At 32.6% G+C, this 27,087-nt stretch overlaps 1 protein-coding gene across 1 annotated transcript in view; it reads right to left on the reverse strand.

Annotated features, from left to right (window-relative positions):
- Positions 1 to 26,726, reverse strand: part of Gprk2 (G protein-coupled receptor kinase 2) — a 46,712-nt gene extending 19,986 nt beyond the window's left edge. The window contains exons 1-2 of the mRNA XM_085202843.1: positions 26,283 to 26,726; positions 14,854 to 14,949 (exon numbers count right to left, since the gene is read on the reverse strand). Of these exons, the coding sequence (XP_085058969.1) occupies positions 14,854 to 14,949; positions 26,283 to 26,334 (148 nt within the window). The 5' untranslated portion in view covers positions 26,335 to 26,726. The remainder of the gene's footprint in view (positions 1 to 14,853; positions 14,950 to 26,282) is intronic.
- Between the last annotated feature and the right edge of the window lie 361 nt (positions 26,727 to 27,087).

The raw sequence follows: 27,087 nt of genomic DNA on the forward strand, positions 1-27,087 counted from the left end.
ATATAACTTAATATGTTGACCAAGCTTTCTAAAGAGTAACATATATTCTGGTATAATAAACAACGTAATATTTTTAGTTAGTGCAAAGAGACTCAAGTAATAAGATACTGATTTTTTCAAGACACTCCGTTCTCCGTTTTTTCATCTGAGATCTGAGACATAGGTCGTTGGTTGGTCTACTTGAGAGAAAAATGCTGTTCCTCTGCCCCACAGTGGCCTCAAGAATGACGATACTTCGAGATATCTAACTTTACAACTACTTATTAAGGGAAATCACGCAAAAAGCATGTGTCCTCCCCGGTATATATGACTGACTAGATTGATGACAGTGAACGAGGCGAAAAAGGTCATGCAGAGAACGCAACGTTTGACGCTTCGTACTCTCTAGCTACCCCGCTAGGGATAAAGCGTGAAATAAAAAAAAACACGTATACAAATTTCGCTGTTCCATTCAGTTTTTGAGCTAAATTGCATAATATTTTTAATGGTGATTTCCTAACCCTCCTAATTAATAAATCCTAATTATGGCTAGCATCCATTTAATCTGTACAATATATTCCTATTTCCCGCATGGAAGAAGAATGAATATTATTATTACGGGATTATGGTGAAATATTGGAGCAACGGAGCTCCAGATATTACGTAATGTAACAAGCTTTTTATGTCCAATTTATTTTAATGAGTGTTTATGAGTTTGTAGTGAGTTCAAATCTAATAAAAAAAAATTAGTAAATAGCTTCACGATGTATTCATATAGCAGGGTAGATAGTGTTAAAACACTCCGATCCCCACATACCACTCAATTTTGAAAAATAATAGATAAATCCTCCTTTTTGAAATCAGTTAAAAATACTACTACAAGTAATATATATGTAACATATATGTACACTGTTTAGTGAAGCGGAGGATAATTCTCCAACACAGTTCACTTGTTACATGTTCGTATTTATCTAAACAAATAAGTCTGTCAAATGAATAATAATGTGGTTAGTATTACCGTATCGATAAAACCGCCTTGGTTTTCATTGAGTAAAATATAATTCTTCTAACATTACGTATGTGTGTAATAATTGTGATTTATAAGAGAAACATCACAGAATCTGATAGTAGTATCGACGGTTGCGGGTTCGATTCCTACATAGGGTGACGACGAGTTTTATCACTCAACACGCCTCCAAATTTGGGCGGAAAACGAAGAAGATAGCATCTTAGCGCTAGGTTCCTCAAAAATTGATATGGCCTTCGTGATAACCACGCAATGATTCTACAACGTAACCAGAATAATTTTTCACTATTTCTTTCCCATGGTACGAGACAAGTTTATTATTATTTAAATTGCAGAGGGACTTGTCACTAGGTACGCTATCGATTGCTCCCGCTCGAGAAAGAGTCGACTTAAAACTTGTACAATGTAATACTTAAACTGATAGTTTCACGACTCGATAGTTGATAAACAACTAAGCCCATAAACATTTCGTAAAATTCTCTTTCTCCAACTACCAACCCCCAACCCCAACCCCCCTACGATCACCAAATACCAAATCCATTTTCAGCGTTCTACGCCTGGTAGTTCGGTTCGGTTCTTTATTTATGGCGCTTCGAGCGTGCCAGTTGAGCACTATTCACTTCGCCAATGTCACGTTGTATGGAGAACACACAAAGGAGGTTGTACGGTAAAAAAGAGATTATATTACACGATAGGGTAGTAGTACGCCTGGTAGTTTCCGCCTGTGAGTTGTCTGTCAGTCACTCAATATAGAGTTTTATATATATGGACATATAATTTACACAGACAGTTACATTCAGAGATTAGGGGCCAATACATAATAAGCCATTTGGATCATTCCAAATGGACGGAAGCCAAACAATTTTTCTTTTTACCATAAAAATCGCTTCTGAAAATATTTTTACGATTCCCACTATCATACTATATTGAGCACGCGACTTGGTTTATGGTTTTTTTTATTATACTTAAGTATATTTTTGTCGTAGTCACAATGAACGAGTGCCTGATAGAATACGATGGTAGTAAGTTCAATCTCACTGACATTACAACATTTTCATATCCTTAATTAATATAGATAAAATGGCTAAATTTTATTTTTAGCTGCATGCGTGAATATAAAAATTTATAAACCTGTAACCTATAAAACCTAGTAAACCTATGTATAACCTTTTAAAAATATCAGGTTTTGGGAAACGACAAATAAACTACTGTACAATTACGTTTCTGACAAAAATTAGGCTTAGAAAGTCATTTGAGATGATGCAGTAGTTGTTGATTTATTTATCTATATATATATTTTCTTTCTCAAAATCAAGATTATTTTTTATTAGGTCAAGTCATTTTCATGACGACATATTCTTAGTACATAACACATGAATAACACGCTTATACAAAGGTAACAAGGAAGATCATTTCCGGAGCATCATTCCGGAAATAGAAAACGCTTCGAACACATAATCAATTGAGTTATTGAATATATGTAAAATGTTACTTATTTATTTACTTTATTTATGTCCTTTCACACTGTGAAAAAGCACGATAAGCTGGTCTTTTATCCGCAGAATCGTAAATTACTTACGAAAAGAATTCCATTCCCAATAGACTAATATAAATGAAATTTGTCAAAATGAAAAGGCTATATGTATATTGGAATTTCGCATACTGGCGCTAGATATTAAATAACGTATAATATTCAATTTAAAATATGTCATTCAAAATACACGAGGAAAATTTAAATATTAAAAAATAATTTATTTTCAACATTACAAATTACAAAAACAAATTAATATGTAAAATTGCAAAATTTCACATACTCTAACAATGACACGGTAAGTTAAATAAAACTTCATTAATAAGGAACCTCGGTCCTTAATCTCTTCGATTCGCTCCTGCTACCTTCGCTCTGTGCATAATTTTATATATTATTTTAGGCATTTGATTGAGTATTGTATTCTGAAACTAAACGCCGAGAAAAAATATAATATGCATAGCTTAGTAAATTAATGTAACCATTTCCTTTTCTTGTATAAATAAAGTTTATTTTTAGCTCAGGCCATAGTAAAATTAGATAGCACAATAGGTACACGTTTTTATGTTAGGTTACGTATGTCAGTTTAATGTGCCATTATGCGGGAACAATGCTTCAACAATAATAACGACTGTGAAAACAATGTATATGTTAGAAAATATTAATTTCACGCAAAGTTACATGTTTACATTACGAATAACTAATATAATCTGTGGTTAGTTAAATAAATGATGTTTCTAATTGATTACTTTAATTGCCGTCGTAACGCAATGGGTCATGCTATAGTTGCGGGTTCCATCTTCTTGCCTCCTTTATTCAGTATCTCTAAAATGAACCAAAAGGTGTTAAAGGAGTTTCTAACACTAGATTGCTCTACCCACTGTTATATGCACAGATGAGCAGAGCTGAAAAAAAAACTTAAAATATTATTTATTAGGGTTTAGTATGATTTTTTCATTAACTTATGCACTTATTATCACAACCTCATTACAATAAAATTATAAGAAAGTAAGGAATTCGTTACCATTGCATTGCACGTACACTGCACAGTTACCGAAATTATTTTCTAAAATATTTCCGTGTAAACTTTTAAGTATATAAAACACGCAATTGTTTCGGGTTCCTTTATCACTTGAAGTAATTTTAATATTTAAAATAGGTATAACTTTGTGCGCATTATCTCCAAAATGACTGGATAGTGGGAAACAGGGAAAAGAATGTTCAAAGCATGTTTAGGTTTACCAATGACCTCCCCACCAACTCCATCGAACCCACAACCGTCGCGTTTATGATCGCGTTATAATTGCATTATTTTTATCTAAACCTAATATTTCTTCTTTCCTAATATATATATATATATCTATACTAATATAATAAAGCGGAAGAGTTTGTTTGTTTGTTTGTTTGAACGCTAAGATCTCTAGATCTACTGGTCCGATTTACTATGTTTTTGTTTTGTATGAAAGCTGCATTCTTCAGAAGTGCTATAGGCTATATAACATTACAATACACATATGTACTAATAAATTAAAATACTTTCTAACTTGACATGCAATTTATTCTGCCATGTTAATAACAATTGTCGTTGCTAAGCACCGGTTTGCAAAGTTTCTTTGTTGTTTTAAGAAAACATCACCCATAATGAACTTATATTTTGATATTCATCCTTATAAAAATAAATATATTATATAATCTTTAATAAATATTCTTATAGTTCAAGCAGGCGTAGCCGCGTCCGGGTCCACTAGTATATATATAAAATCGAAAGGTCACTCACTCACCACGTAATCTCAGAAACTACATGTGCTAGAAATCTCAAATTTTCCATAGGAGTCACTTATAGGACGTAGGTGCTCGCTAAGACGGGAATTTGTAATATTCGACTTCTAAGGGGTTGTTTTTGGGGTTGAAAGTTTGTATGAAACTTCGATCAAATTTTGCATGGACGTCACTTATAGGACGTAGGTACTCATGGAGACAGAAATTAATAATAAAGTAGTTCACGCAGGCGCAACCGCGGGCGGGTCGCTAGTATTATCTATATTCCACGCACTAAATCAAAAACTTGTATTCGCCTACAATTATAAAATCCATCACCTAAAATCAAATAGACTATTACGAGACCCATATAATCCTGACATCCTCTCGAAGTGACAGTGCGTTTGTCATATCCCCAACATGCCTATTACACAATTCATCCTTACCCCTTAGATAATAAGAATTAAAATCGCATTAAAAAGTTAACCAGATCAATTACAATGATGCCGTTTGGAGATAAGCGTAAAATATGGAGCACTGAGTCACACGCATGTATTTTTTTTCTACCAATGATTTAATATAATTAACAGAGGACACGACCTTATACATTAACCTTACAATTTAACGTGATTTAGAACGTTTAATTAATGGAATTCAAACGGTTTGGACCAGATGAATCTGTAAAGCCAAGAGATGTTCTTTTTTAAATAAAAAAAAAATATATATTTTTGGGTTTTCAATGGGTTCCGAAGTAGTGGCTGAAGTGAATAATCACTCAATTCATCTTTTTTTAAGAATATGTACACTATACAGTGGAAGTGAAAACTTCCAGTTGTACATACTACTTCCAGATATTTACTGAACGCTCTTCCAAGAGGGGATCGAACCTGAAACCTTTGCTTATACAATCAGATTAACACATACATTAAATGCCATCTTAATGCTATGAATATATTTTTATGACGTTCATATCGTGTATTTTTTATGACATGAAGGAACATTAGATTAATGATAATAATCTTCAAATCAATTTGCAATGCAAATCATGAAAGATACATAGATTAGATATAGATAAATAACGGTGCAACAAACAAAGTTGTTGTTATTTCTTGTCTAAAATAATAGATAAAGAAATGTTATATACACCTAAATATGCATATGTAGTAAGACGACAATAATCAAATGATAAAACCCAAATTTTAGCGGAGAACGGAGTGTTTCAATATTAGGTTCCCTTTGTTTGTATATGAAATGAAATTGCTAAAAACTTACATGGATCTCATTTAAATCTAGTGTATACATTATCATCACCATAAGATGCAAAAATAATGTTAAGAGATTATACTACACTCAGTCGTAGAAGCTTGAAAAAATTAAAGAATAGCTTTGAACGAATAGAGGTGTGTGCGATGGTTTAAAGTAAGGCAAATTCAAATTCTGTTGCATTCATAATAAACAGAATTTCATAGCAATAGCATAGCAGAATAAACAGCGAAGCTTATCAGTTTCAACCTTACTTTTCGCCCAAATTCAGCACGTACATGTTGAATACTTGTTGAGTGGCGGGATTCAACTCCGCGCTATGTCTTATCTGACCAACGAAATGAAAATAACTAACTACCCGAGTAGGCATCGAATTCACATCAGTCGCGTTTACAATCGAACGCTGTTCTAGCTTTAAGAAAAAAGCAATTTTCAATACATTTATATAACAAAACTAATTAAATATACGGTAAACACTTCAAAATATATAACAAATAGCGTTACATACTACGACAGTGACAACATCATCACTCCCATTCATTTTTTATAAGCGTTTACGTTTAATCGCTTAGCTGTATGTATGTAAATGTATTATGGTATTAATTAATACGAACCATGTCAACCAGTCAACGCAATATGGTGGCAACACGACCATAACAAAGATAACAAAAATAATAGAAACTTACAAAATAATATTATTTTATATGTAGAGCAATGTCTGAAGACATTTATATTAAGACATAGGCCTTTCGTGTCCTACAACTTACTTGTATTCTTAGATAAGTACTGCTCGAAATCTAGATAATCTATAAAAAACAAAAGTAATTTGACTCGTTGTAAATGACTCATTCTCCCGAGTGTAAATCGAACCCATGACCGCCGCGGTTACAGTCTGACGCTATGCTACTGTGCCACAACGCCCTCAGACACTATGTATGCTAAAAAATATATTTACGTCAATAACATTATTTTATTATGTCAGAACTAAAATAAATACATAAGTATTATGTCATAAGCAAATACACCGAGCCAAAAGTAAATACACACAAGCTTATATTTATTTTTTTGTCTTAATTAAATAGTAAACATGATATGTCTTGCCATACAGCCTTGCCTATCGAAAATACGTTGCACCTGATTAATATATCAAATAGCCTTGACCATTGAGAACGTTATCGTATAATATCTAAACAATATGAGGTGACGTTATTATTTAATGATTTATTATCTTTCTATTATGAAAAAAATACATATATATTATTATTTTTTTAATATACCAGCTTAGTCCAGGATATCATAGCAGCACTGGATTGATTGTCAGTGCTGGATGTACTTGTAATCCAAATAATATATCGTTGATTGTTGTAAATTTTATTTTTTATCGTTACAATAAGCCAGCGGGGAGGATTTTTTTTAGAGCTTTTATTTTTAAATAGTCTGCTATTTGTCACTCATTTTTTAACTCAGGAGACTTAATATAGATATGAATACCATTAAATTAAATAAGCAAAAAAAAAGTTATATAAGCCCTAACAAAATTACCAACTAATTTAAGTAAAAGCTTTCAAAATGCGAAAGAGAGAATAAATCTAAAACCATTTTGCTCCGTTAAGCAGAAGAACAGAAAAAATATAATGAACTCAAAGAAAACTTAATTTGTAAACTACAAGACTAACATTTTTAATTATATTTACTATTAAAGATGTTTTAATGCCATAAAGACAAACAGTAGTACTAACTAAGCATAAATAACAAACTTTATAAATATCTCGTAGTTTAACTGCGTCACTGTCAATCGTGCGGAACAATTTCATGGTCTTTGGGAACACTCATGTGATACGATTTAACCGCGGACGTATCGGCTTGCAAGCTCTGATGCATGTCAGTGTACTATACATAGTGTAGCTTATTATGTGGTAGGTTAGATATAGTTATAAGACATTCTATTTTAAATCTGTGTTAAAATGCGGAGCACAACGCCGTTCTTTGCAAGACCAGGGAAACAATATTAAAAAAATATAATTATTCCTCTTTATTTACTCGAGGCCGTTGTGGCGCAGGGGCACAAGTGTGCGACTGTAAGCGCGATAGTTGTGGATTCCCACTCGAAGTGAAATGTTTAATATTTTCATTTCCTCGCACTAATAATGAAGCCAAGCGCGGTGTTGAATTCCGCCTCTAAACACACAATGCCTCGAAAATTCGGCGGAAACTAGGAAACGGAATTGTCTTAATAGGAACGGAGTTCCTTAACACTAGGTTTCCAGGTGCCCTCTGCCCTGCTATGTATACAGCCAGACACTATCAATACTTGAAAGCTTACACACCTAATACAATATTCGTATAATATTCATTCGCGCCTACTTAGTTTAAACTTCGTCTCTAAGAACTCATATTTACGTATGATCGAACACAAAAAGTACGTGAATCGGAATTTAACCATAGAACAATCGAGTATGTTGGTGCTACTTTGAATTTATAAATATTAAACTATCGTCACACGGTGACGTCCTTGCAGTCAAGAGCATGGTATTCTCAAATAAATTATATTGTATATTTTTGTATATGTACGTGTACGTATGTACTTATATACATCCTATACGGTAAGTAAGATTTGAAGTTCATTCACGCTTTTTCTCGTATAACAGTGGAGTTAGTGGGAACCTAGTGTCAAAACATTTCGTTCTCCGCTTTCTATTCGAATTCGCTACATTGCGTGTTGAGTGGTTTGTCTCCCATTGCGCCACATGAATGATTTAATTCAGGCTAACCCATGTTTTTGATTCACGCTGTACCCCACACACAACCAGGTAGGCAGAGGGAACATGGCAACCTGGTGCTACGACACTCCGTTCTCGAAGCGAGGAAATCAATCAACTCCCGAGTGGGAATTATACTCACGTCCGTCGTGTTTACAGTCGCATAACCTATTTTTTTAATATAAATATTATGTTTCAAGGCAATTACTTTCAATTGTATAAACTAAAAGGAGGAAATTGACTGGTAATTACATTTTTATACGTAAATTATATTATGTAAATATTATATAAATATTATTATACATTATTATACATATTTATAAATTATACATTATTATATTGTTGTTATACTCTATATGCATCATTTATCACGCATATAGAGTAGACAGTACACAGACTGATAAACACATTACCCTCGATTGCGCCGTCGGTTATAAGAAATACTGCTGCAATTTAACAATACGAGTACTGTACAATGTACTAGGTACAATAAGTCAAAGCAATATTTGTGAAGAAACTACAACAGCAATAAACGTGAGTGGATTAGACAGCCATTCAAGCTGGGTAAAAGGACAAATAGACTATATTTTATACAAACATGACATTATTATTGACTAAGTTCTTGTAGACTAATGCTAGGATTTAGGACTTATATATCGATTTTGTGCTTTATTTTTTTATTCTGAAACGGTATTTCATTCAATTTGAATGGGTACAAGCCAGTGCCTACACTTCCGACGTCTTTATAATAACTAGTGGTATGTACTATATAATGATGGCTAGAATAATTATAATAATTATTCAGGTCATCGCTCAGGGAATAGAAGCGTTGAGTGCAGCCACTAGACTTGTCTTAAATTCGAGCGGAAGACTCAAAAGGAAATATCCTAACAATAGCTTACTTCTGCCTATGGGAAAAAGCGTGAAGATAAAGAAGTGTTTTAAGAGTAAATGTACTTAATAATTATTTTTTATTAATATTAAAATGAATTATTCTACTCTCAAAACAATTTTTTAATATAACAATGATTTTTGACTTAATATTTATAAAATTCGACGACTACATTTTATTCCGACAGCCCTGCGCCCCCCATAACATTCATACAAACAATTTTAACTAGAGAACGTTATAAATAGATGGGGCCATCGGAACAGGGACACCCCGCTCTAAATGTATCGACTCTTCGTCTTCTGTTTATTGCGTTAGCTGTTATCTGTTAGAAAAAAATAAGATCAGCTTCGCGGTGTCTCCTGCACACAGCAAGGTAGGCAGAGGGAACCTAGTGTTAAGACACTCCTTTCCCCACTTCCACCAGAGCGACAATATATTTTTTACGCTTCACGCTATGTCATATGTTAAGACAGAATACACTTACTTCCTTTGCCCACTTTCCGCCGAAATTTCGAGGCGTTGTGTGTTGAGTGGCGGAACACAACGCCGCATTATAATATTAGTATAAATATATTTTATGTTTATAGCAACACGTCTATTTCAATATTCAATTGTATTTATTTATTCAACGTATAGGCTCGGCCCGTCGAGGTGATTACTACATACGTAATTCGTAAAGCACGCAGGTTGATGGTAGTCCAAGGTTCATATTACGAGTTTCGCATTATATTATCTTTAGACAGTACAAATAAAAGTCATAATTTACATCCACTTATATTTATAATATGTATAAAATAATAGAAAAAGATTAAAAATTTAGTTTCAAGTAATAAATAAAGTGTAAGGAAGTTCAATAGAAATAATATTTATATTCGTACATTCATATTATATTTAAAGTAAAGATAGGATCAAAGGCTTGTATTGTGTTGTAAAATAGCCCCCAAGACAGCGATCAGTCTTAGTCCCTGAGTTGTATATTTTGATATAAATTGTAAAACAAATTATATAAAATAACAATATAAATATAGATACGTCTATATATAGAAACTGTAAAAGCTAAAAGCTTTAAACGTTTGCCTTTGATGGCTCTTATGTTTCTGATAGCGTCTAATATATTAATTAGTAAGAGTAAGTTATATACTACACTATACTATAACTATACATATTATATTATTTAACTAATGGTTAAATAATGTATATGATGATTTTTCTATATTCCGTGTCTTACTTTCCACCAAATTTTCGAGACATTGCCCTTGCTGCTTGCTTTATATGTGGAGAGCATGACGGCCTCAATGCAGTATAAATAGTAAACACCTTTAAGTTTGAAAGATGGTATATAATTTCCTGAAAAGTTTTTCCTTAATTAATTTTAGTTTGTTTCCTCAACACAATCTACCAATTAACTGACATTTCAACACTTAAATGACAGAAAATATGGGAATGCGACAGCAGTAAGGATTATTATTCTTGATTTCCATTTAGTGAACCAAACTAACTATTCCGCACAAACGTTACTAAAATTAAAATAAAAGGAAACTGGAATAATCGATACAAACTCGTAAATATATGGCACTTGTGATATATTATAATAGTATGTGATGTCGTGCATCTCCATCGTACGCAATCCGTCACGGCGACAAGCTCTTACCACTTTTGGGCCGAACGCTATTACATATATGTATTACTTTAAAACTTTACCTTTAAAGGCGCAGTAAAATCACTGTAAGCAACTCTGTCAATCTGTCAGTCTGTCAGTGTGGTTTAGGTGCAATAACTATGAAACCGTGTATACTTGTTAGGTGTTAAATTTATTGCTATATAAATGTGTCTTGTTGCAGTTAGTATTTTCAAGCTTGATTACATCTCTACTACACAAATTTGGTGTTGCTATATATTACTTTTTTCTATATGGTACATTTTAAATTTTATTAATACCTACAGATACTACTGCAATAACTCATGCTTGTGAAGCTTTACAGAGCTGCAGCAGTCTAGATCAAGGGCAGGAAAACAAAATATTTAGAAACTTATTGTATTTACAATACAAATACAACACTTGACTAAAATATGTACCTGTAATAAGGATCTGAAATGTCTTTTCTTAATTAAGATTTCTACATAAAAAGAAAAAATATAATGAGATGATAAACGAATCAACTATTTAATATAAAAAAAATATATTATTAGCTTTTATTATGTTAACAAAGAAAAAAAATGATTTAACATTTACGCACCGTGAAATCTACAGACGTTCGCTAATCTCGTAAAGTAATAAAATACCAATTTCGAGTGTAATTTGTTATGAACTTTTTTTTTTATGTAAAATTCCGTTTGGACAGCCCTAAGCCGCCCTACGGCGTTGTAATAAGTAGGGACATCCTACTCGAGCCGTAGGAAGACAACACGGTCTGTAATTACGGATTAGGCAATGAGAATCGGGTCTGAGTAAAATCTAAAATTAATTGTTCAATTCTTATTATTTTTAAATTTATCTTTGAACGAGCCGTTTAATTTTTTTTGTATATGAATTTTTACACAACGTATATATATTTTTAGAGTGCTGTATACAAAGGGTAAAACAATAGATATACCTATAACTAAGTTACTCTACTGTCCTTCCGTCCGTCTGTCTGTGTGTCCGTCTGTCGCTATTTTCAAATTTTATTCTCTTCCTTGTAAACGACGCAATAAGTAGGTGTAAATAGCGAATTATTTAAAAAAAACACAAAAATTTCGATTGCACATTTAGGAAGGTCACCCTACATCCACACCCATAAAAAATAATATTTGTTTATTAGCTTTTTAATTGTATTTTCATACTCATTCTATATAATGGACGGTATGGTGAAAGAATTTATAGTTTCCCATATCCATGTATAAGGAGTTCCAGACGTTTGATATAAAAAACTGTAGCACAGCTGACAGTTGTAATGATGTTTGTATAGGGATACTGGTCTGATAAATGTGAAACGATATTCGTTTGTGGGTTGATTATGAAACAAAAAATATGAGATGCACCGATATAGAATGTGTGAGCTTATAATATATTGTCTAAACATATATAATTTTTAAGAAATGAATATTTTTTTTTTATTTTCATAGTAAATCAATGTAAAAAAACTAGGATACATTCTACCTATTTGTACAAGAAACACTCACAAAAGTACAAAACATTAAACTCACTCCTTTTTGGATTATATACATTTTTAAAGTTATATAACCCTTCCCCCCTTAAGTCGGGAATAATAATTTACTTTAATCAGTACACATGGTCTGAGTAACGAAGTACCTTAACTCTAGGTTCCCTCAACCTATCCTGCTACGCGAGAAAAAGCACGAAGCTATGAAATAATATTTCAAATATATTAAATCCATCAAAAAATAATCCAAACATCTGTCTGTCCACGAACACCATGAACACGTGATGTGTAAGCGAGAATATGGGACGTATATAGCTTTTGTTTTGTCTAAACTTTCTTCGCCGACATAAATACTTTTATCCGTGAGACCTGTAGTATAAGAGCTAACTGGTTTTATTACATTTAAGTCGTTAATATTATTGAAAAGAGTAGGTACTGAGGTCTCAAATTTATTTATATTTTTATATACCTAATAATTTAAAAATATACTGAAAATTAAATGGACATCTAACTAGAACCTCTTTTAAATTATGTGTATTAATTTTAATAAATTTTTAAATAATTTACACCATGCACCTAAAATCTGCTTACTAAATAGAATTCGATAACAAGAACAATCATTTTAATATTAATCGGCAATTTAATGATGTTTTCTTTTAAGCATTCCGCTAGGTTTCTCTATGTCAATATCCATCCAGAAGAACCATACAAAAAAAATATGAAAAAAATGTTTCATTTTCCTTAGCAAATTTTATGTCACGAGTATGTAAATATCATCTTTACGATTTACTTTGCTGAACAAACAACTTGAACATTCATTACCTTCTAGATTTAAACACGCGACTTTATACTTTATTAACATAGAATGTTATAATATATAAAATAATAAAAATATATATATAAAAACCAACTTTAAAACTGTAATAAACCTAGGTGAAGTTTTGAAGTTCGTTTTTATATATTTTTCTAATTTTATATATTATTTCATTTTATTAATTCGGTAGTTCCTTGAAGTTTAGGAGAGCACTAATAAAGAAAATCCAGCAAAGTGAAGGCGGGCGACTACTAATATTTTTATAATATTTTTTGTAACGTATCAAAAAAAATAAAAACATATCAAAACAAAAACAAACCAATTCCACCTACTAAAAATATAGTAAAACCCAACTGACATTAGAAGGAAAACATATTATCATATTACGTATATATATATATGACATTAGATTACAGATAAAAAAGCTCAGAGGTCCCATTCTAATAAATAACGGTTAGGTCAAACAGATATCTAAAGCTAAACGTAGTTAACAATCCGGTTTTATTATTGTATTTATATTCTGTGCGTTCATAATAACATGCCCCCTACTCGTAACTGTAATAGTTATGAACCTATAAAATGTTGGATGAAGGTTTGTATTTCTTTAGATATTCTTTTTTGGTACTTTAGCATTAGAAAGTATAGGATGGCAGTTTAGGCGTTAAAAAAACAAAGGTTTTATGATACTATAGGAACAAAATGCAGCGTTTAGTTAAGCTAACTCAACACGTAACCCCTCCAGAATATAAAATACATTAAAAAATATGGATTTACCAGTAGGTACCTAGTAGTTGCAAACATTGATGTCCTTTGATGACTAACACAATGTCGTTATCTAAGATGTAATTACTATAAATTTAAAAAAAAATATACCTAATATATGTTTTTATAAGTAACAAAAAAAAAAGAGGCCGTCCTGAAGCAATGTAAATCCGACGGTTGTATATTAATTCCTATTCGGGAATGAATTATTTTAACATTTTCATTTCTCCGCTCTGGTAAACAAAAAGCGCGGCGTAGAGTTCCGCCACTCAACGAGCGATGTCTTGAAAAAATAACATAATAAGATATATGAAACAGAAAAATACAAACAAATCGATTCGTTTATAAAGTGATTCTTTCACATCCGCCTCTCCAACAATACGTCTTGATAGGATGGGGACGTAACGCGACCTTTTCTGTAATAAACTCCGCTCTTCATGAATAAAACACTTTGTAGTTTTACGATATTCGCTTATATTGCGAGGCACTCTAATATTTTCATTTTCTTGGTAACAAAAATAGCTGATTCAGCCAATCATACGAAGAAATGGGAGAAATGACGAAATGAACGGAGTATTTTATTAAATACAATATTCGAATGGTTTTTATTTAGGTTCACGATGTATCCTGCGTACAGCAGGGTAGGCATAGGGAACCTAAAGATTGCGTTCTCCACTTTCCGCGGAATCTTCGACAACTTGGCGTCTAATGGCGCTACGCTTTGTCTTTTTTTCTAGGTCAATAATTCATTCCCTCGAACGAACTCTATTTATTAATTCAAACCCACAGCTGTCACGTTTACAGTCACGCTGTGCAACTGCGCCACAATGAACTCAACAGAATATTTTTTATTTAATTTTCCTCCTTAAACTATATTAAATTTGCTAGATATGCCACAAAAACTGTGATAATAATAAAAAAAACTTACCTATTTTTGTTTTTATATCTAAGCATTGAGATATGTGAGGAAATTGGAGGATCTTCCGCCACTTTTTGCTTTTGCCTTTGTTGCTATCGGAACCTCCTGGGGACAAAAAAATCTATTAGTTTTCGTGCTTATATTCCTGCTTTCAATAGTAAATACATATAAATACGAAATGTTTTTGTGTTTCTCCATCTAGTCTTCCAAGAACATGAGGGATTTTATCGGATTTCTTCGATTGACAAGTCTCGTGAAGAGTCGAATTCTTTTTTTATGTAAAAGTCAAGACAAGCGAGCGTACAAGTCATCTGATGGTAAGTGACGACCGCTACCCACGACCCCATGTAACATCTGATGAGCTACCGGTGCATTGCCGGCCTTTAAGGTGGAGATAGACGCGCTTTTTGAAGGTTCCCATGTCGTATCGATCTGGAAAAACTACAGCAGGTATGCCATTCCACAGTTACGTAGCCTGGGAGGAAGTTCAGAAGAAGTTCGGAAGAAGAAACCGCACAGTTTGCCTTGCACGCAATATCTCAAAATCAAAGGAATATACAGTACGGCCGATTTGTCATGGCCGCGTTAGTTAAGCTTTTTGAACTTTTGCGCTATGTATAGTCGGGAAATAAATAATCATCAAAATAAAATCATCTATACTGTATACCACCACCACTGTGCCCACTAATAAGCACGGTACAAAAAAAGCATTATAAAATTCCTTACAACGAATATTTAAACACACATTCACTTAAAAAACTGAATTCATGATTCAAAACATTAAAAGCAAAACTTTCGTGTGTATTTATTTTATTGCAGAGAAAGTTCGCTCATCTGTGTAGCGTCGGATTAATTGTTTTTATTATATCTCGTAACAAACTAAATATATTAAATTTATAAATCCGTGAATATTATGCAAAAATGTATTTTCATATATTAGCTTATTATGTATTTTGCATTTAACTACTCTCTGCTTTCTGTTTCTCCATTAACCCTTTATTTGTGGCTTGTTGGGTTTCGCAATCAGCCGCAAATATTAACTAAAGAAAATCTTTAAAATACGCATAAAATGTACCTAACGCTAAAAAATCTAACATCTATTTTTATAAATAGTTACATTTTTATAGCAGAATAGGCAGACGGAACCTAGTCTTCATAAACTCGACCTCGTCTTCTTTTAACAGTGAAAGGAAATGAATTTATTCCACCGAGTAGCAACCGAACCCCTAACCTTCACTTTTACAATCACACACTGTGCCATATGGCCATATTTTTTTCATTTAAATTTCCCCCTTTTTTAATAAATATCCATTACAGCGACTTCAACAGATTCACTCCACTCCACTTCACTCTTAACGAATATAGATAGGTGCAGAACTTTTATTAATTAATTAAAGCCAACACTATTGTTTTGTAAGCACTCGACTGAGAGGCTTTATATAAAGTCGCCTTAATTGTTCTTGACGAGAAATATAAATGGACCGTTTATAATTAACTCTTCTATTTTGAAACTTAAATTGACTTAAACCGTTCAAGTGCTCTGACCACCGAGCACGTGTATGCTTGCTGGTCAGAGGACTTGGGTGAGTTTCATGTGAGCCGTTTTTGCGTAACACAAATTACTCATTAGATATATTTACATCTTTCTATTTCGTTCAAGTTCATTCCAAATAAAAAAACTATTTACATATCTTTTTTTTTAATGTTCCCCCAGAACAATACGAGTCCACAATCATCGCGTATTACATATATATCAACTTTGCCACACCGGTCTACCTGTATTAAAAATATACCCCCGATCTTCTGTTCTACACTCGTTTCGCATACGAATATAGTCATTAAATATTCTTCATTGTTGATTTAATCACTATTGTATGTATATTCACATACAAAGAGAATTACTTAACTTGATATTTCAAAACAATGTAACAATATAATGTTATACATAGTTTTCTTTCAAGACCATTGGTTGCATTAACTTTTTTGAGTATATAAAAATTAGCTCTAGATTTTTTTAACATTGATAGAGCGAGGGAACCTACTGTCAAGACACCATGTTCTCTTCTTTTCCACCTAGTTTTCTAGACATTGCATGTTAAATGGCGGAACTTAACGCAGCGCCATAATTTATAAAATCCCAGTGGGTCACAAACCCACCACCGTCGCGTTCACAACCAGAAGCTGCGTCCTATATTCTATAGGATTTGAAGCGACGCAACTAACTATAAATATGTAATACGTACGAGAATCATAAATAAAGAGTTATTTATTGGTCTCTCTCATCAACCTGCCTTGTTTATATGCATCCCGAATACATACAAATATATTTAAATAAAAATACCTTTATATATATTTCAACATACGTTCCGTAGACAGCTGTTCGAGCGCAAAGATTTATAATACAAATAAATTTCAATATTAACTAGATCAACTAGATCGCGTACAGTCGTAACTAATTCTAATCTGAACGCCTAATATTAAGCCACTTCACACGTTAATTTAAACGCCACGATATTATTATTTAAAATATTTTCGAAACGTCTCGGACATTTCCTAACTTTAAAAGGTTTCATTGCGAAAAAGTTTTCGAGCTGAAAAATGTACCTATACGTGATTTCCGTTTCAACACTTATCAGGGAAATATCTTAGTGTGAACGTGACAGTTGTGGGTTCTAATTTCTCTGAGGTTATTTTTCATATTCTAGTACTGGTAACAAGAACAAGTGCAACGTTGTCTCGAAAATTGGGCTAAAAGTGAGGAAAGGAGAGAACGACTTTAGGTTCCCTATACCTATGTGCTATATGTGATGTACAGGGAGAAGCTAAAAGTACTTGTAAAAACCTGTGGAAGATACATAAATAAAAAATAATAAAGAAATCGTCTATCAAAATAATCTTTGATTAGTTGGTAATTTAGTTGGATATAACATTATATCACTAATCTATATCTTTTTTATTTTTTTTTATGGAAAAAGGACAAGGCAAACGAGCGTTCGGGTCACCTGGTGGTGATCACCGCCGCCCACGATCCCGTGCATCACCAGAGGAGCTACAGGTGCGTTGCCGGCCTTTGAGGTGGAGATAGACGCGCTTCGTGAATTGTTAAAATCATTATAAAAATTAATAGGTATCATTAATTGTATTTTTGTATGTCTATAAATTTACACAAAAAATTCCTGAAACTAACATGTCAATATAAAACTTAAGCGCTTATTGCTGACTTATCAGTCAGCAAAGCGAGATTAGCTTATCGTTCTCTCTAAAGCAGACTTATATATAGGCGTTGCTAGGGCCAGTTGTTGCCAATTAAAATATATGGATATATAAAATACTTTTTGATTCATTACATTATAGGGTCGCGAAAGTTAACTCAGTTCCTTAACAACCCAGATGAAGATAAATCTATATCGTATAAACAGTCCTACTAGAAGGATTTAAGGCCACGGCCATGTTACCGCTGACGTCCGCCTACGCAACGTCTAAGCAATGTAAATACCGTTTAAATGCAACATTTTAATATAAATATATTTCTAAATAAGGTTATAAATAAAAATGTTTATAATTAAACACTATCCAAATAGATCTAAATTATGTAGGTTTGAAATAAGGGCAATTATGCTTTTGAATCAACGAAGATTTAAACTTTGGCGTCCAACTTGTTTCATTAAATTACGCCTGTTTCGGTATAATTAATGGGCGGTTACAAAATGGGCTTAAAATATGATCGTGTTAAGTAATTAATTTTATTAAATTTTACGTAGTAAATACAGTGTTTTTAGCCATACATAAAACGTAAACATACGTACGGCGTGACGCTAAAATAAATAAATAACAATAAATAAAACAAAACAAATATATCGCAATTTAATAATTTGGTTTGGTTAGTAAAGTCAGCTTAGGTCAGCAACATTTAAAAAAAAAAGAAAAAAAAAAAGAAAGAATTATGCCTATCTCTAGATTCTCTACCTTATACTATGAGATTAATGCGAGATATAGGTACGTTAATAATATACTTACTTGGTTTACTAAAGTTTAATAAATAATAAAACCAAAAAATTTCGAATAAATAAAAATAAACAAATAATCTGTCCACACGCCTGTTACGTACAGATAAAGAATACGCGTAAATAAAACAAACACGCTGCGACAGCCGGTCCGTGTGTAAAGTCCATAAGCCACTGAATTAAGACTTTACTGGCCAACCAGGCGTATAAATAACGTTTTAGACCCTTATAAGACCTTAATACAGTAATTAAAGTTCCTTAAGTGTCCAACCTCATCAAATCACACCGTTTTTAGGGTTCTGTATTTCTCATAAAGAAAGAACAATTACTTATGGATTCACATTTCCGTTCGTCTGTCTATTTTTTTGTCTGTGTATTAGGGTCTATTAAGACACTTTTTTCAAGAACTCTTGCAAGATATCAAGTTGAAATTAATATCAAACATCTATATCTACAGTTCTGTGTTTTTTTTTTAAAGTAGTAATTCGGATAAGAAAAACATTTGTGTAGTCCAAGTGGGCGAAGCCGTGTGGGGCCTCTAGTAGTACATAAAATTCACTACGTAATCTAAACCTGCTGGTGACTTCCCGTTGACCTAAAATTATGGTATTTTGCAAGAAGTGAGAACTTGCAGTTCAAATAAAAGAAGAAATCCGAATAACACAGGAAAAGCCATTACAACCTTTTAGTTATAGGTAGTTCATTTTGTATAATAGTGCAACACGTTCATCCGCGTTTAGGAGTTATACTTCACGAAGTCCTACAATCATGAAATTGGTACGGAACCCTCGGAAGGCAAGACCAACTCGAGGTTGACGATTTTTTTTTTAAATTTCATAGTAAACGTTTCAATTCGTAAACTCATGTCAAAGCTCAGAGATACTGTGGATGATAAAAAAAATAACTAACAGTGGCAAATGTAATTATACCATATTAGGTTTTAAGGCAATTATTTTGTCACTGTGTTCCACAATTTTATATTAAGTCACAGTGAAACTAGAATTTTTCTAATGATCAAAATGAATTATTTATTTGTATATTTGTTGTTTTGTACCACGAAAAGTTTCAAGTACACGACCTATTTAATTAATTAAGTTTGTGCAATGAAGTCGGTATTTGGAGAACATTTTGTAGGCTTTTCTTTGGAATAACAAAAACAATTATAAAGAAAACATAAAAAAACCGCCCGAGTGGGGAAATCACCTTTCACAGCCAGACTAACTAACTGACCACAGTCGCCACATTGGCCTCTTTATATCAGCGACCCGTTGACGGCTTCGTCCGCTTCAACTACACTATTATTTATTTTCGCACATGAAATTATCTTGTTATCTAATAACATTGAAGACAATTTCCATATAAAAGAAAACTAAATGTAATCTGTCATTGAAGAGAGAAATTAAAGAGAAAAAAATTAAAAAGTCCTTGTTTTGGAGTTTTTAATTTTTTAGTAACATTGATAAATATTCAATGCCTGTAATAATAGATTTTCTCACAAAGAGAGAATCTGAGAATATAGAGTGAGAAGTCGCTAATTTTTCAACTTTGTGCTTTAAAAATATTCTGTCAACTGGTATTAAAATCCCGTAGCCATAGCAATTAGCTACTTACGTATACTATGATAGCGTAAATTGAATGTTGAATCTCAATTACTTTAATTACAATTTATGAATTTCCTCAGGAACATAATAGCGATAAGATTTTTTGTTTCTTTTATTTCTATTTATTTAATTTTCGTTCATTCAACCTTTAATTGTAACATAAGCTTTTTTGTCGGCCCATATAAAGAGCTTGATGCTTTAAAACCTGTTTGCAACTGTTAGCAATTAAAAATGAGAAAAATTAAAATGTTACTTGCTTTTAAAAATTATTAAAAAAATACTATAAGTAATAAGACTATTCAGCCTAATAAAACCAAATACGAAAAAAAGCAAATACTCATTTAATCATCGTTAATTTGAGATGCATAGTGGTAAACATAAATTTTGTAGATTAAAATTTCAATGTGGATATCTACATATATTATTCTCTCATCTACTAGATTTTTTCTTTAATATTAGTTTGATTCTAAGCGTGATGGATGTGGGTTCGACCCCTACTCGGGGAAATAATTTTCTTTAAATTACTAACTAATTACATACGTTTCCAAAACACTTGTAATGACAATATCACAAACAATCAGTTTTTATAAACGGCTTCCATTCACGTAGCCCCACTAACATAATATAAAACTTTAATAATAATGATTAATTTCTAGCTAACTTGTTAAGTTTAATTGACTTCGTAGTATGAGGTCGGTTACGAAATACACAGTATTATTAATGATCAATTACTATTTGTTAAAAGATCAGTATCTGTTTCCGGTTATAAATAAACATGCTGACAGTTCTAAGCTTCCAGCTTCTGGAGGTTAAGCTATATAGTTGTTTTTATAGCTTCATGCAGACCCTGGTAATAGCCGGGATTAATGCCAGGAAGAAGAAGAAGAAGAAGAAGAGTTGTTTTTATAGCTTCACGCATCTCCCACGTATGAAAGTCTTCTTTACGCAAATTTTGAGAACGAAGAAATAAAAATAATCCCCCATTTGAAGATCGATCCTACACTTGTACAGTAGTCCGTCACTTCGCCGCGATAGCTTTAAATACACTATTATATTACCCAGATATAAATAGAAGGGCATTCTTTCGACTTCGTTTATCTGAAATAGTTTTAAGCAAGCCAAATCACTGTCTTTTGTTCATTTATAAATTTTAAAAGAATTAATAATTGTTGAATGGCGAAACCCAACGCCACACTTTGCCTTGTTACCAGAGCGAGGAAATATAACTACGTATTCAAAAATTCATTCCCCTTAGCGGGAATCAACCACGACCTTCGCGTTTACGTTAGTGCCACTGCAATACGACGGCCTCCAAGTTTCTTCCTAAGTTAAAATCATAATAACAATAATATGATTTGACTTGGTGTCCCTCCAGGATATTAAAGGATGACAGAGATGGCCCTGTGGCTTGGGGTCTATAAAGCTTTCAAACTCGAGCCTACTTCTTGTCGCATTAAATTATCCTTAAATTCGACTATAACGTGAAGATAAAATATTAATACAGTATCCGGTTTCTCTCTAGATAGCAATTTTAATTAGGATATTGTTATACAAAATCTGAGGTCTTTGTTTCCTTAAAATTAGGAGGAATAAGAGGTGTTTGGTAGGCCCAGGTATGTTGGGTGATAAAATATGTATAAAACTAGATTTAGGTTCCCTCATTTGTAAATATATAATATGTTAAAATAGTCCTGTTAAATAACTATATAGGATAATGTAAGATTAAGAAATGCAAATAAAAACTTAACCCTTCCTTAGCAGTTGGGAAAAAGTATATCATAAAAGAAATTAGTGTAATATTTTATGAGAGATACATAATATAGAGCTATAGCTCTAAACATATATTTTACGTATAAAAAATTAATAGGGTAGGTACCTACTATACACTCTTCTTCTTCCTCCTGGCATTAATCGCGGCTATTGCCAGGGTCTGTCAGTCTACCTACTATACACAAAAATATACCAAATAATAGTAATATGTGTATTATATTAATTTTTTTAAAGAAAATGAAACAATGAACAACATTTTATGATATATTTTTTTATACCGTTCTAGTATATTAGGTTGGTTAGGTACCTAGATATACCGTACCGCCATATTGCGTGGGTATCGACGATTGCCGTGACCGTGACTTTGGTTCCTTGCTATCAAGGATTACAAGGTTCTAGTAGAATTTTATACTGTTTTGTTAAAGATTTGACGAAAGGCGTTGGTTGAAAAAATATAGACGTAGTTTTTGGTTCTATCACCCACCATGCAGAAATCTAACAAGATCAAATATAGGAAAGGAAGTCGAGTGGCGGAAATCAACACCGCGCTTTGTCTGGCAAGCAGAAGGAGGGAATGAAAATAATTCATACTCCTGAGTGGGAGTCGAATTCAATACCATGCCGTTTACAGTCAGGTGTGCCATGCCTCTGCGCTACGACGGCCTCTTAATTTCTCTACCGCAATATGTGGAAAAATTAGTCTAGATAGATTATCATAGACGCCGACATTGATGGTTAGAAAGTGTCTGATTGGGCACTTGATGGTTAGAAGTTACAATTCCATTCGAGGAATTTTTATATATAAAAAAAAACATATTTTTGCTTGTCCAGCTTCATTAGACAATATAAAATGGAGAGTCTGAACACTATATTTACGCTTTCTACACAAATAAACTCTTTAATAACGTTCCATCATCAACTAAAAGAGAGCTGATCATCTTCAAACGCCTGGACACATTTTATTGAAGCAAGGCTAAACTCTCGATTAAGTCACTATTTGAACATACAAACTCGATCAAATCCTGTTCATCCGTTTGGGAGCTACGATGCTACAGACAGATTAACTGATAAATCTATTAAAAAACGAGATATCTAAAGATTTAAAAAGCCGCAACAATCATCGCCAGGGCACTAAGCGTTCACAATTAACAGGTCTTTCATAGTTGGCCAGTCGGCGCCGGTGCCGGTGCCGCATACACTAATTGAACTAGTTTAGTTATCGCTATCCGTACTTGGATGTTGCTTTAATTAATTGTCTGCGCGAAACGAGAGCGTCAAATACATTACGATACTTGTATTTTGTTAAGCTTCACGCTGTTTCCTGCACACAGCGGAGTAGCAAGAGGGAACCTGGGAACCTAATGTTAACACAGTCCTTTCGTATTAAGACCCTTCCGTTCCCACTTTCAACCGAATTCTGGAGGTATTGCGTTTTGAGTGACGGAACTCAAACACTTTCGTTTGCTTCGTTACTAAAGCAAGAAAATGAAATTATTAAATGTTTCATTTCCTCGCGTGGGAATCGAACTCAAAATCTGTCATATTTACAGTCGCACGCTTGCTCAACAATGAATAAAACCCATAATTTTATCTAATTTTATCCACAAATCAACTATTTCAATATCCCTCAAAGTTCACCATAGCCTACAAAAGTGAGTAGAACTACAAGTTGTGACTAAGAATATATCGAAAGGTATTAGGTACATAAAACAACTTTTTCATGTGCCTCCTATCTCACTATTAGTTCATTGTTAGTCAATTAAAACACTTGTTATGGCACCGCCACGGATCTAACGTCTTACACAACACTTAAGACGCTTGGATCTGATCTGATAAGATCTCATTTCAATCTCAAATCACTTTAGATTTGCAATCATTATGAGAACAAAGGAGCTTGTGGGGGAAAAAAATAGTTACTATTTATAAAACAAATCCTATGTTCATGTTATACATATATTATGATACTTTTTAATATTACAAATATCATATTGGTGCAGTTAAGTCAAGGTGGTCCTGAGTTCGAATACGTTGGGGGGTGTTTTATGTTCGTAGTATGTTAATTTCTTCGGAAAAAGCTATTATCGCCGTCTAGGTAAATGAAATCAGAGGGCTACATAATAAGAAGTGGTAGAGTAGCATGTAGATGAATAAACTCAGTCGTGGCGCAGAGGCACAATGTGTGACTGTAAACGGAAATGAAATATTTCATATTTTCATTTTTTCGCTCTGGTGTCAAGGCAAATCGCGACGTTGGGTTCTGGCATCCAGATAACACATATTATCTCAGCTTTAGATTTAGGGCTATTTATGGTGATTACAGTTGGATAGAAAATATAAATAGAATAAATAAGATTTTCATACACAATTGATTTAAGTATATTTTAGAATTCAGTACAAATAGGGTAAAATGTAACATTATTGATGATTGATTTGAGTGGCCACTCATTATTTATTGCCACTCAAACGCTTAGTATTGTTACCAGAGTAAGGAAATAAAAATAATTAACTTCCACAATTGTAATTGAATTCACAACTGTCGCTAAGACACTGTGTAGCTGCACTAAGATGGCATCTAATATTGTTTTTAGATAAATTTTATGGCATCTTTTGAAGCCCATGCTTAGGAATGTGAATAAAACAGGATATGTTTACTATTAATTATATCCATATACATAATATAAAATAATATTATTACATAATAATAACACAAGATATCTACACATTATTTATTAAATGTATTTTTCTTATCACTTTCTAAGGTTAGCCAGTTACATAAAACAAAAACAATTAAGATAACATTCTTTTACAGCTAATGTTACACATTTTTGTATGTTAAACATAAGTAGACAATTGCATATGTGCAATGGAACATGGAACTGTTTAGACAATAATCGTTACTAATAGCAGAATGGCATTTGAACTTGCACATCTTGGAAATAGGCAAAGCACTCCGACAATTTAAGTTGCTGGTATAAGTTGTAAGCACATACATTTATATATATAAAAAAATAATGTAGCTTAATAAGAATCTATAGCTTAGTGTTTTTTTAACAAAAGCCGAAATAGAAAAATGTTAAATGTCTATTGTAATTTTTTTTTGGGTCATCCATCACAAGTCATAAAGTTACTGTCTGAGATGCATGTGTAAATTCTTGAAACTTTGCAACTAAATATTAAGTTGTCACTAAAAGATATAGTGATTGGAGATGATAGTTCTAATTAAAATTCACATATAAATTGAATTGTGTGGCTTTGAGTTCTGCTGCTCAACATACAATGTCAAATAAATCTGGAGGAAAGTGGGTAACACTTGGTTCCTACCTACCCTGTTAGTTTTGGGAAACAGTGTGATTTGTTTACCATTAAAGAGTAAGTTCAAAGAGTTTTACATGCTTTAGGTTTATAGATAGGGATATAAAATAATTTATTACGTAATATGAACAGCCGATCATTAGTAATTAATATACTAATTAGTACTATTCTTAGACTTGAATGTTTATTTGACTCATTTTACAAGGAAATATTTAATTATTTATAGTATGTTCACAAGTTTATGGGAATTTTTGTTGAACTAAAATTATTGAAATAAGGAGGATGTAAAAAACATAACTTATAAGAAAGTTGTAATAAAAAACTTTAAAGAAATGATCAGTATAGTTTTATTAATATATCTTGTATGTATAATGTATAAATAATTATTGATTACCAAAATATAAATTTATTAATGTAATAAAAGCAGGAAGGGAGATAAACAAATGTACACAATAATTAAATGGTTAATAACATATACAATGTTCTACAGCTGATTACAGGCCGAATGTAACCGAGTGTGACTAATGTGTGATATGGCATCATTTAATATTTATTTACTTCGCGATAGCCGCGACGTTACGTTCACACGCGCAGACCGATTGATCCAATTTATTACTATATAAAAACCTCTTGTTAATAGGTCATTGAACTAAACCCTGTTTACAAATTGCACGGTAAACAAAGTTTACTATAAACGCATTATGCCTCATGAATAATTATGATATTAAAGTATAAATTGTAAGTAACTCACCCTCTCTGGCTTTCAAGTAGACAGTGTTGGCTACGATATTTTCTAATTCCATTAGTTCCAGTGTGGCGGATTTTAATGTAGACCCTCCGGGAAGCTGGTATCCGCCGTTGCGGCCGATCTGCCGCCGTCACCGCGTGCAAAAAGCCGCCCATCAATGATTAAAGCGCGATCTAAACACAGAACTTGACACTGCACACCATGGACTTAGTGACTAGAGAACACTTATGAGTGATCGCGGGACACAAGACGGAATATAACACGCACACGGTCTCACGGTATAACACAGGGGTGTGACGATTCAAACGCAACTAGCATTTCAGTTTAGCGTTAACAAATGATTATTTACACTAATATAAGTAACAATAATGACAAATGCCGGTCGGTTTCTCTCAGTTCTCGGTTAGAACACGCCCCGGGATAGAGTTATTGACGACAGATAACGATACGCTACAAATGACCACAACCGCAAGGTACAGTGTAATTCCGGTTGCCATCACTTGGTACTTGCTTACTACTATGAAAATTTATTTATTTTATTATTAGTTATTTTTCTACCATTTGTGATATTTATTATTTTTCAGTTAGTAAAATTACATATTTTTTACTTAGATAAAAAAATATTTTAATGTAACTATATCATTAAATGCAATTATTATAATAATGGAGAATAGCTAATAGAAAGAAGCAGAAGAAGAGAACCTTAATAATGTTCGTATGAACCTAAATCTTTAAGCAATATGAATATTTTATTTTTATTGTTAATAAAATATTCGCTTCAATTTATTTCAACATGTTTTATTTTTAA

This window comes from Heliconius melpomene, chromosome 19 (genome assembly GCF_056956725.1).
Source record: "Heliconius melpomene rosina isolate 202511_hmr_F chromosome 19, ASM5695672v1, whole genome shotgun sequence".
NCBI lineage: Eukaryota > Metazoa > Arthropoda > Insecta > Lepidoptera > Nymphalidae > Heliconius > Heliconius melpomene.